At 38.5% G+C, this 12,808-nt stretch overlaps 1 protein-coding gene across 2 annotated transcripts in view; it reads right to left on the reverse strand.

Annotated features, from left to right (window-relative positions):
- LOC117306808 (RNA helicase Mov10l1-like) overlaps positions 1-12,722 on the reverse strand; it is a 30,006-nt gene extending 17,284 nt beyond the window's left edge. For both annotated transcript variants that reach the window (XM_033791332.1, XM_033791331.1), the window contains exons 1-10: positions 12,612-12,722; positions 10,387-11,240; positions 9,559-9,702; positions 8,383-8,580; positions 7,291-7,515; positions 6,066-6,180; positions 4,738-4,836; positions 3,164-3,301; positions 1,866-1,957; positions 185-243 (exon numbers count right to left, since the gene is read on the reverse strand). In XM_033791332.1, coding sequence (XP_033647223.1) covers positions 185-243; positions 1,866-1,957; positions 3,164-3,301; positions 4,738-4,836; positions 6,066-6,180; positions 7,291-7,515; positions 8,383-8,580; positions 9,559-9,702; positions 10,387-11,216 — 1,900 coding nt within the window. In that variant the 5' untranslated portion in view covers positions 11,217-11,240; positions 12,612-12,722. The remainder of the gene's footprint in view (positions 1-184; positions 244-1,865; positions 1,958-3,163; positions 3,302-4,737; positions 4,837-6,065; positions 6,181-7,290; positions 7,516-8,382; positions 8,581-9,558; positions 9,703-10,386; positions 11,241-12,611) is intronic.
- Positions 12,723-12,808: the final 86 nt, after the last annotated feature.

Here is a 12,808-nt window from a genome sequence, read left to right on the forward strand (position 1 = left end):
AAAATACAAAAGTAAAAACACTTTTTTTCAAATGGTTCACGTCATTGAACATTTGTAAAATTTGTAAGTACAAAATGTAACAATAAATTTGCAGCAAAAGTTTTGTCAATAGCAATAGAAAGCAATTACCGATGTAAACAAAAGTCAAATAGAAACTTAAGATAAACATTGAAGGGTATTGTACCTTTATTGCCAAGTTTCTTGACAAATTCACACGCTTGATGGCACCTTCTCAGGGAAGTCCTGGAAGATATGAAATAAGAAAAATTATCATTTTATCTGTGAAATAGAAACCATTATGTTGAACAACCACAACTGAAATAATTATAGCACTTTATCTACAGGCGTCACAAGTTTTTAAATTGAGAAAAATAAAATTAGCTGTTGCAAACACCTTACCAACCAAATGGACCGATGGTATAAATGCAAAAAATAGTTAATGGCCTGGCGTTTCGACCCTAGCAGAGTCTTTCTCGAAGGCTAAATGACAACACAACAAACATGAAAAGGTAACTCACCTGTTCATGTTTGTTGTGTTGTCATTTACCCTTCAAAAAAGACTCTGCTAGGGTCGAAACGTCAGGCCATTAACTATTTTTTTAGTTTTTAAATTATGAGACCCAACACCTTGTGAGGGTTAAGGTGCTACGGCGCATTCAGCAGCCACTGCCAGAAACACTGGGCAAAACCCCTTCTTTAGCCTCAAGTGCACTGGGAACTTTTACGTGCATTGCACAACACAAGGGGCCTATGGCTTTTTGTGGCGTGTCATGGCCGAGCGGTTAATGCACCGGATTCAAGCTCTGGTGTTTGATCAGCAGAGTGTGGGTTCGCATCCCGGTCGTGACACTTGCTACATAAAGGTGGGGAGGTAGTGCTTTCTGCTCTCTTTCTTTGGATTGATGATACCCAAGCCTACATCCATATGGACTGTAAAAGGAGTAACCCTGTTTCAGCCCTAGGAGTAGGTGGCAACGGCCTCTGGAAAAGAATAATTGTAGCCCACACCTTGAAGTGGCCTTCAGGTCTTGTGCGTCTGGCGACTTGCATAAGTTTTCTTTTAAATGTAACATCCAAAGCCAAAGGCACGTTCAAGTGTCATGACCAGGACTGGAACCCTGACTCTACTCATCAGAGAACCTAGAGTTTGAGTCCAGTGCACTTGACCGCTCGGCCACACCACACCGCACCGCTGAATTGTGTTTGAAAATGCGTTTAGAGCGCCACAGCAGCCCGATGATGAATACTCCCCAAGGACTGCAGAGAGTAAAGGAAGCCACCCTGCTGGGTGGTTCAAGACACAGTAAAAACCAATAAAACAAACAAAACAGACTAAACAAAGAAAAACATACAGAACAAAACTAGTCCTTAAAAACCTGTGACAAAAGATAAGTTTGAGAAGAGATTTGAATGTTGTGGTACAAAGACAAGATCTTGGATTAAGTGGTAGAGAGTTTCAGAGACGGTCAGAGAAGTTCAGAAATATAGTGGTGCCCCTTGCCATTAAGAGCTTTGTGGACACTGAGCATCAGCTTGAAGATGATTCGTTGAGAAATAGGGAGCCAGTGTAGTTGTCTCAGAATGGGGGTGATAGAACAGGATTTCTTAGACAGTGTCACAATGAGGGCAGCAGTATTTTGGAGCCATTGAAGTCTGGAAATCTGGTTGTTAGGAAGACTGTAGAGAAGAGCACTGCTGTTGTTATCATTATTACGATTACAGTCACAGCTAAATGAACATTGTAATTTCTAATACCAATGGAGGTCAAATTAACATTTGATTGCTGCTTTCGTATTCACGTTTTGAAAGCGCCTTTTGAACATGGTGGGAAAACTGCATCTTAACAAATATTTGTTTTTGTTTACCTCGAAAATGTGAAGACAACGCTGCATTCTTCTGCTTGGTAGAGATCATGGAACGAGGGATGAAACTTCAGAAGGACAGCGTCCCCATAGACCTACAAGTTACATAAATTAAGGACAAATTGAGAAATGATAAGGGGTTCATTTCAATAAGGGAATAAAAGTGTAGCGACGAGTTCTTAAACGGCAGGGTCGTGGCCATGCGATGAAGCCCAGCCATCCGTTTTAAACGGCAGTTTAAGAACGAGTCCACCGCCCTCAATTGTTTGTAACGGCTAATTATATTTTCTCACTTTATTATGAGCACGGCACTTTATCATAATTGCTTCTCTCTACCCAGGAGTAGAAATGGGTACCAGCAAGAGCTGGGGAGTAACTTACGATGGACTCGCATCCTGTCCAGTGGGAATAGAAATATTCTCAATCATTTAATGTCAAGAACCGGATATTAACACGGACCTGATGAGCCATATTGGCTTAGGACAGACTTTAGTTTGATTTTACTTGGTTCTTGCAATTCACTTCTGTATGGACTCCCTGATAAAGATCTTGCTAAAACTCAATTGGTACAAAACACTGCTGCTCGCCTCGTTTCTTGCCTGCCTCGTTCTCACCTTATTACACCAGTACTAATGAAATTACATTAGCTCCCAGTAAAGTTTCACACAGTCTACAAAATTCTTCTGTTTACTTTCAAGGCTCAAACATGTCAATCTCCTGCTTATTTATCTGAACTTGTTCACCATTATTCACCTATCTCTAATGAGTTGGGGTGGTTCTGAAAAGTACCGTTGGTTTCAACTCGACGTTTCGATCAGTATGCTCTGATCGTCTTCGAAAGAAAGCTTTATCTAGAAGTTGAAACCAACGGTTCTTTCCAGAACCACCCCAACTCGTTAGGTGTTACTGCAAACCTTTCCATATCGTATTTCCACCATGCAAAGTTTCAATCCTACTTATTATTCACCTAATCAGACTTTACGATCATCTCAACGGTCATTGCTATCAACTACTAGAGCTTCTTAAATTTGTTATGGCCACAGATCTTTTTCATATGCCGCACTGTTTCTTTAGAATAGTCTTCCTGTGCGTATACACCAGGCTAGTTCTTTACCATAATTTAAGTCTCTGTTGAAAACTCATTTATTTGAAGCTACTTTTTCATAATCTGCTCATTTGTAATTTGTGTCTTTCTCTCTTTGTATATTTTATCGTTCTCTTAATGCGCTTAGAGGCCTTTCTGAGGCTTTTTGCATTAGGTGCTTTACAAATGTCTTATTATTATAAGTTTGATGTCTTACTTCATGAACGAATCCCTCGTAGCGATTACAATTCGGGTGAGTCACAATGATCTTGTCTCCAGTTAGGACTGATGGTCTTCCTTCCGCTAATCCAGGCACCTCTAAAGAGAGGAACTCCTTCCGAGGTCTCATGCTCACCTAGAAAAAAACAAAAATAAAGATGATGAGTAGAAATTAAGAATTATATCAAAGTCTTATAAAGTGCACATATCTACCAAACAAATTACTCAAGGCACTAAAGATTATACGGAAAGAAGGGTTATTGAAGTTATGAGTTATGAGACCCAATTATGTAGCACTGCATTTTACAAGGTGCTACGACGCATTAAGCAGCCACAGCCAGGAACACCGGGGCGAACCCCTTCTCTTTTTCGATAAGTGCGCTGGGATCTTTTACATGTGTTACACAACACATGGAACCAACCGTCCAAATGTTAACAGACTGGTTACTTTATGCATACATTGGGATACACCAAGTGAGAATACTGGTCTTTGACAATTACCAATAGTTTCCAATGTCTTTAAAGCCATTGGACACTTTTGGAACAATTACCAATTCTCAATATCGAGAATTACAGACGTATTTTAAACACATGTCATGACACGGTGAAACATGTGCAGAGATGCCAACATTGAACTTTAAAAAAGAGTAGCATCTCCCAAAAGTCAAGGGCGAGCGCAGCTATGGCTCCCTAAACCGATCTTTCTCTTACTCTCTACAATGCTAATTAGCTCATTTTCAGGCATTGTCGTGAAATAACAATTACCTCTGTATGCACCACCAGAACAGCTACAAATGTTTATAATGGCCAGTGAAAAAAAAATCTGGAAAAAAAAAAAAACTCATCTTCTGACTTTGTTTCAACAACATAACAAAGGGTGGCCTTACTTAAATGTTTTTGTTTTAATGGTCAGAAATGCAACAACAAGCTATTGGGAGAGAGAAGAGAAGAAGAAAAAAAAAAAAACGTGTCCGGATTTTGGGCAAAAAATACGTGTCCGTATTTTGGGCATTGTCTGGACATCGTCGCTACAATCTTGCAGCAATGCACTAGCGTAAAAATACTCATCCGGCCAGCCAGCGGGGGGATCAGAGGGCACGCAACAATCATTACGTCGAGACACGTATATTGTTCGAGTGAATTCGCCGCTATTATTCAACACTGCGTTCTAAAATTAAAAGTGTTTTTTCTTTTCTGTTACAATTATTTGGATATTTTTCTTAATTTTTATTTCCACTTAATAGTTCATTCGTTGTTTGCATGTATTGTACGATTTAATAAAATTATATTGGGCGGCTTGTTTGGCGTGTTTTATTGAGTATTATCGTAGCGTCGTAGTCAAGGCTCGAAATCGTATTTGCTACGCCCAAATCGTGTATGTTGGTATCTCTGCATGTGGAAACAAGGGTTGGTTTCCCCATTATTATCTCCCGACTCCGATGACCAATTGAGCCTAAATTTTCACAGGTTTGTTGTTTTATATATAAGTTGTGATACACAAAGTGTGGGCCTTGGACAATACTGTTTACCGAAAGTGTCCAATGGCCTTAGTATGCAAAAGATGTTACCTACCTTCTCCAGATCAAACTCTCTCATGTCTTGCTCCATCCGAATCTCTTCCAGGTGGAGGAGAGCTGAAAAACGCCGACTGAAATTCTCTAAACTTAAGGACTGCCGATAAAAAATAAAAAATTGATATAACAATGATTATTCACATAACAGCTGTAGTGATTCCATGAAAGCTGATTTTCTTTCAACTGTTTCAATTTTTGTGGTCACCTGAGATAAGATCAGTCGTCTACTTAAAAGATTCGGGTACTCTTTCAAAATGTCCACAGATTCACATTAAACTTGCAGGGTTTGAAGATAATGATAGTGGAAAGCTTCCCTTCAAATATTACTAACTGAGGTTTTGTAGTTTTTGAGAAATGAGTAAAACAAGTCACAAAATAATTTTGGTCTCAGCAAGACGAAAATTATTTAAGCATGTAAAACTCAATTAACCAGTTATGATATTATACCAAAACCATAGCATAACTGGTTAAAACATGCTTAAACTGAGACGGAATTTTTTTGTTTTACTAATTTCTAAAAAACTACAGCACACCTCAGTAAATAAAATTTCAAGGGAAGCTTTCTACTATCTTAATCTTCAAACTGTGTAAGTTTAGTGTAAATCTGTGGACATTGTTGTGTTTTGTGTTAGGAAAAAGTACATAGATTGAGGACAACCAAGAGGGAACTTTGTTAATTGTAGCAAGCGCCATGAGCACTTTTTTGTGGATACCAGCGCTATAGAAGACGTCATTATTATTACTCTTAACCCTTACACTCCCAATTTCCTTAAGTTGCATGCCCTTCGAGTTAAGTTTTGTACAATTTATAAAACTCTTTCGTTAACTTTCATAGCTCAACGTGTCAATGTCCCACTTATTTATGTGTCTGAAATGTGTCACCATTACTCCCCTACGCGGACTTTACGATCATCTCAACATTACTACAAACTACAATATTGAGCTTCTTCAGTTTTGAGGGTCAAAGATCATTTCTTATGCTACTCCATTTCTTTGGAAAAGTCTTCCTGTGCATATTCGCCAGGCTAGTTCTTTACACTGTTTTAAGTCTCTGTTAAAAATTATTTTGTTTGAAGCTGCTTATCTGTAATCTGCTTACTTGTATTGTATCTTTCACTAATTGTATTGTTCTCTTTATGCGCTAAGAGGCTTTTGCATAAGGCGCTTTACAAATGTATTTCTTATTATCGTTGTTATTATTATGATATTAAAACGCCAAAGTAAAGGATGCAGAAAGATTACATTTTCAAACGGAAGCAAAAGAAATGGTGTAAATAAATTGTATAAGCACTATTTTATACAAAACTCTTAATAGAAAGCACATACCTGCGTGAGCTTTGGAGCAACTTTAGTGACTTCCCCATCATCTAAAATACATGCCTTTAAATCTCTCGGCACTGGATAGTGCGGTAACTTGACTGGCACGTTGAAATCAAAGTTCCTAAAACAGTCCAAAAGGGAGGGTTTGCGATAAAAACTGTAACCAACCCTAACCATTCAAAATCAAACTGCAAGTTATGTTAAGATCCGCTCTGCTGAGGACTGCAGTTTGGGTGTTGAGTTACTGAATGTATTGGAATGAGTACTAGTAAACTGATGTTTCTGATCAGCGTGTGTGGGTTTGAGTCCTGGTTGTGGCACTTGTGTCCTTAAGCATGACACTTGACCATCATTGTTCAGTCCTTCAGATGGGACGTAAAGCAGTCAGTTAGTGTGTTATGTAATGCATGTAAAAGAAACAAGTGCACTTATCGTAAAGAGAAGGGAACCGCCCCAGTGTTCCTGGTCTGATTGGCTGCATATTGCCCCACAGCATATTGTAAACATTAAATGGTGCTAGGTTAAGGAATAGGTCTCATACATGTTCTTCAAAAACAAAGCTCCACATACCTTGAAGGTATGTGGTTTTAAGCGCATTGGTATTTCTCTCAGTTATGAAATGCGCTATATAAGAACTAGCTAATATTATTATTATTATTATTAAGGTAATAAAAATTGAGCACTTTTTGACACTCAGATAGAGCACTATACAAGAACTGTGTATTATTATTAATAATTTTATTAAAGGCACTGAACACGTTTGGTATTTGTCACAGACCAGTATTCTTCACTTGGTGTATCCCAACATAAGCATAAAATAACGAGCCTGTCAAAATTTGGACTCAACCGGTCATTGAAGTTGCAAGAAAATGCTGAAAGAAAAATTGCCCTTGTTATACAAAATAGTGTGCTTTCAGAAAGGAATAAAAAGCTTCTGGCCAGAAGTCTTTTATTATTTTAAAGAGAAATTACCTTCTGGCCAGAAGTCTTTTATTATTTTAAAGAGAAATTACCTTTTCTCAGTAACTATGTTACTTCAGAGGGAGTCGTTTCAATGTTTAAAACTATAAACAGCTCATTACCAAGTAAGGTTTTATGCTAATATATATTTTGAGTAATTACCAAATGTGTACAGTGCCTTTAACATTTTTTACTAAGCAAATAAATTTTGCTTAAAAGACTTTAACGCTAAACAGCTTTATGAAATTGATCCCAAGTTTTCTACACTTACCGTTCAGGTTTGACCCCAGGGAAAAAATATCCCCCGAATTCACTGTCGATGGTCACTTCTCGATTCTCACGTCTCCTGTTGTTAAACTTAGTGCCTCTAGACGAGACGCTTCCTTCGGGCATGAGCTTCATCATCTGCGAGTCCTGCGCATTCATAGTACACTGACGTCCGATGCTAAACTCCCCGAAATGAAAAGTCAACTGACATAAGCATCGCCCCAACTGCCTGTTGAAAAATAAAATAAGATTAGGTAAACAGATAAGATTTCATTTGTTGTCCACAATTTGAAAAAATATAGAAATTTGATTTCCACTGGCAAATGGGTGAAAAACTAACAATTATATGTTATACTAAATATATGTGATGCGATCAAGCTAGATGAGTCGTATGTCGGCAATTTTATTACGGAGAAACAATTCAAAACAGGACAACAGGGGTAACATTTTCAAAATATTGTTTATTTGTAGATTCAAGTGCCAAAATGTCTCTATTTTACATTGGTGACTTCCTTTCTGATTAATAACATCATCAAGGGGTTAAAATTAGCATGGGAATAAAGTTTGCTGATGTACATTTTGAGAGAATGAAATCAACATGGGTCTTTCAAAGAAGTGGGAGCGGCAGCCAGGGGATCACCTTAAGAAAGTGTGACTTTTAAGCCATTATACACTTTCGGAACAGAAAACAAAATAAAAGTTCACAGATTTACAAATAACTTACAGGGTTTACAGAAAGTAACATTGAAAGACTTCTCTTGAAATATTATTCAATGAAATGCTTTACTTTTTGAGAAAACATAAAAACAATTATCAATTCTCGATATCGAGAATTACGGACTTATAGTAAACACATGTCATAACACAGCGAAACGTGCGGAAACAAGGGTGGGTTTCCCCGTTATTTTCTCCCGACTCCGATGACCGATTGAGCCAGAAACTTTCACAGGTTTGTTATTTTATATATAAGTTGTGATACACGAAGTGTGGGACTTGGACAGTACTGTTTACCGAAAGTGTCCAATGGCTTTAAATCTTGTCACATGAAACCCAATGATAACTTTCAATGAAACCTCACAAAGATTGATATACTTACTTTGCTTTGATGGCTACTGTGACAGTGATGAGAGATAGAGGAGGCAATGTCAAAGGCAATGTGGATACAGTTTCACTCGTTGAGTGCGGTTGCCTTGGCGACCCAGAACAACTAACAGCACTGAAGGAAATGGTGACCTCACCCGTAGGACAGCACACCCGGCAACTCGTGAGAGTTTTAGAGTCTTTTCCAATATTCCTGGTGTAATTGGAATAAAGAAAAATATTTAAGTTAAACTGGTCAAAAAAATTGCATACATTTTTGTGGTTCATAAGAGACCAATCAGCCAGATCAGACTAATCAGCCAGATAAGACCCATCAAGCCAGATCACCAAAATCAGAACAATCAGCCAAATCAGCCCGATCAGCCAAATCAGCCAGATCAGATCAATCAGCCAGATCAGATCATTACCAGTCAGATCAGACCAATCAGCAAGATCAGATATATCAGCCAGACCAGACTAATCCCTGATGTACCTGACCAATCACAAGTGCTATTGTGCAATTTTAGTATACGACTCTTAAAAGACAGTGGACACTATTGGTAATTACTCAAAATAATTATTATCAAAAACCTTTCTTGACTTTGAGTAATGGGGAGAGCATAATATCATAAAATAATGTGAGAAACAGCTCCTTCTGAAGTGACGCAGTTTTCGAGAAAGAAGTAATTTTCCAATAATTTGATTTCGAGACCTCAGATTTAGAATTGGAGGTCTCGAAATCAAGCATCTGAAAGCACACAACTTCGTGTGACCATGGTGGGACAAGGGTGTTTTTTTCTTTTATTAATTAATATCTCGCAACTTCAACGACCGATTGGGCTCAAGTTTTCACAGGTTTGTTATTTTATGCATATATGTTGAGATACACCCACTGTGAAGACGTCTTCGACAATTACCAATAGTGTCGTCCAGTGTCTTTTTAAAACAACTGTCACTATAAAGTGTAAACAAGCTGCCTCCATTTGGATTGTCTTAAAATTTATTGTCAGGCCCAGAGTGTCTTTGCAGTGGCTCATGCCCGAGACGCTAGCCGCCATGTGAGCACTGATGTTAGTCATGTGCTTTGTAAGTCCAGGCTTAAATTCTCCTTCAGAGAGCCACAACCACAAGCTCTATGTGAGCACTGTTTTTAGGCAGTTGCTTTGTTAGGCCAGGCCTAAAATTCTCCTACCGTATGGTAGCCACAGTGCTCTTGGTGTTGCCAATCAGAGTTGTGCCGAGACCCAGTTCGTCTGTAATCTCAATGCCTCCTTTGTTGCTTTTTAAGTCTTCCTCCTGGAACTTACGGAACGGTGAATTGTTCGCAGTTTCTAGCCTGTGGGTAACAAACAATTATTGTGTATATTTGAAGAAAATACATACAAAATTTCAATGACCTCCTGTTTCAACCCTAGCAGAGTCTTTCTCGAAGGCTTAAGCAAAAAATATTGCTCACAAACCAATTCTGCTCATGAATGACAATAAGCAGGATATTATAGACCATGTGAACTTTGTTTACAATAAGTGTGACCTTTTGTGCATTTTTTGAGTATTCTGGCAGGCAAGATACGTGTACTACATGTACACTGGTCATATGGAAAGTTGACATTTTGTGTCATAATTTCCACATAAATCCAAGAGTTATGAAAGTAAAAGCTGGACAAGTTTTGAGAACAGCCCCTTTCATCATATCAACAGTTGATAAGAATTAGACAGTGCAATCTCCATAAATTATAAGATTTTATGATTTTTTCCATTAGGCATCGTGCCTGCAGGAAGTCCAGGCTCTGCGGCTCTGTGTGAAATTGTATTTTAGCTAGTATAATTTTTCTGGCATCAAGCATAGTTTTGTTGCGACGGAATCAGGACCAGGACAATAAGAAGCCATGGCATCCGTGTAATTTCATTCCTGTACCCAAGTGTCTCAAGACTTCCCACTGACGTAAACAGAAATTGATGCTGATTTCTGAGCACAAAAACAAATTCTGTAACTAAAAGATCCCTTATTTAATGTATTCACCTAAGTCTGGTATTCCTTGTGTCTTGCTTCATGAAAATAGCTCTCCAATTTCCTTTACTCTGTCTGGATTCAATGGCTTTACCCTCGACCGCGTCCCCTTTCTTGGGTCGCCACCCTCCTTCGCACACTTTAAACGAGAAGTAGATTCTTCCATTCACATGACCGTACCCGGGGAATGCATGCGTTACCATCCCTCGGAATTTATCCTCTCTTAGAGGTCTGATATTGCGCGCGACGGTCTGAAACTCCGAATCCGCGACTGTTTCCCCTTGCACCCAATCACCACGGTGAGGTTTAAAACCATATACCAGCGAATCCTGATCGAACACGATCAAATCGTTTATCAATCCAGAATCCTGCACGACTTTCGTGACGGTTCCGATGATCTCGTTAACTTGCGGCCCGTCACCAGCCTCATCGTCCTCGTCCCAATCCGAGGATTTGATGAGTCTGACGTCTGTAGCCTTCCAGCCTCTTTTGTCGTGGTCGCGCTCTGCGACGACATCGACTCGCGAATCGACATCAGGACGTTCCCCTCCGCTCACGCAGTCAAAGGTGAAGTAAACGTCATTGTCTATCAGTCCATAGCCATAGAGCAGATCCGTCACCTTACCCCTGAAAGACTTGGTTTCCTTGGCAACCACATCTTCTTCATCACTGTCCTTAAAGTTCTGACCATACTCTAAACTATCGTACAGGCTAGTCACACTTCGCTTGACAGTCTTCTCATTTGGATCATCACTCCTTGGTAGGGTCGGCGAATCTTGATTACTGGGCGTGACATCTTGAAGAAGTAATCTTTTGACTGTCCCGAAGACAGCAGTCAGCATTGTGGACGGAGCTCACCAGGTTGCCTGCAAAGAACGAAGAAGAAAAATGCCACTTAATCCAGTTACAGTGTTTTTTTTATGGCAGTTATATTACAGGTCTATTAGCATTGAACAAATACAAAAATTACGGACACAATGTTATTAAAGGCAGTGGACACTATTGGTAATTACTCAAAATATTTATTAGCATAAAACCTTTCTTGGTGACGAATAATGGGGAGAGGTTGATGCTATAAAACATTGTGAGAAACGGCTCCCTCTGAAGTGCAATAGTTTTCGAAAAAAAAGTAATTTTCCACAAATTTGATTTCGAGACCTCAGGTTCAGAACTTGAGATCTTGAAATCAACCATCTAAACGCACACAACTTCGTTTGACAAGGGTGTTTTTTTCTTTCATTATTATCTCGCAAGTTCGATGACCGATTGAGCTCAAATTTTCACAGGTTTATTATTGTATGCATATGTTGAGATACACCAACTGTGAAGACTAGTCTTTGACAATTACCAATAGTGTCCACTGTCTTTAAAAACTGTGGGGACTTTTGTCTTACTGTGGTGAAAAAAGGAAACACGACAAAGACAACTACACGTAGTACAACATTTAAAGCAATGGATTTGGATTCAAACAAGATATTTGTGTAACATGTGAAGTTACATAACCTCCATCCTCCCACCCAGTTGAGTTAGTATTGGGTAACACTGCTGGGCTTTGTGCAAGCACAATTTCCTAGCCCGGGTTGGACTCCTCCGTTGCATGCAAGTGGCACTGACTGACGTCCTACATGTACCTACCAGGGCTAACAATTTCCATGCTTCTGGTTTTTAAAAGAAACTTTATAAGCTTAGATTGATAATTGCACACAGGTCAAAAAAATTGCAAAGCAAAGCAAATTTGTATTAAACTTAAAGACATACCTAATTAAATACTAAAATTGGCAGTTAAATTATGAATTAACTCATAAATGTATTGTAAAAAGCCAATCATATATTTAATTTAGTTTTGTTTAAAGTTTGACTTTGTTTGACTTTTAGGTGGCCTTTACCATTCTTTTGGCAATATTTTACTTTATTAGTATCTGAATATGTTTTTGCATTTTGAAATCAAAACTTATTTAACAAATTTGCATTCTTTTATCATCCAAAACAATTTCAATTTAAAAATTGTTTTTCAATACCAAAATCTTAGAAAAAGTTGTTAATTACACCTAGACGCCAGACATAACTTATAACACAGGACTGAAGCATGGCACCAGGCTTGTCTGGCCATTTCATGTGGTTTTTCAATATCACATAAAAACATCGATTTATTTTACATTATATGCAGAAATCGACGTGTCCAATGCGCTTAAATTCTAACAATGAGTTATATGATTAAATACAAGCTGTTTTTATACCTTGGCAATCGACAGAACGAAGACAAAATCACATTTCTTCCCTTCGCGTTAAACACCGTGGTACTTTTTCCGTCACACACTATTGCACACACACAGTACACATTATACACATTGGTGAGGCTGGGGATTTTTATTTTTTTTCATTCGTCGTCTGACCCGTCAATTCCGAATACAGCAAAATATGTAGAACACAATTA

This window comes from Asterias rubens, chromosome 2 (assembly GCF_902459465.1).
Source record: "Asterias rubens chromosome 2, eAstRub1.3, whole genome shotgun sequence".
NCBI classification, from domain to species: domain Eukaryota; kingdom Metazoa; phylum Echinodermata; class Asteroidea; order Forcipulatida; family Asteriidae; genus Asterias; species Asterias rubens.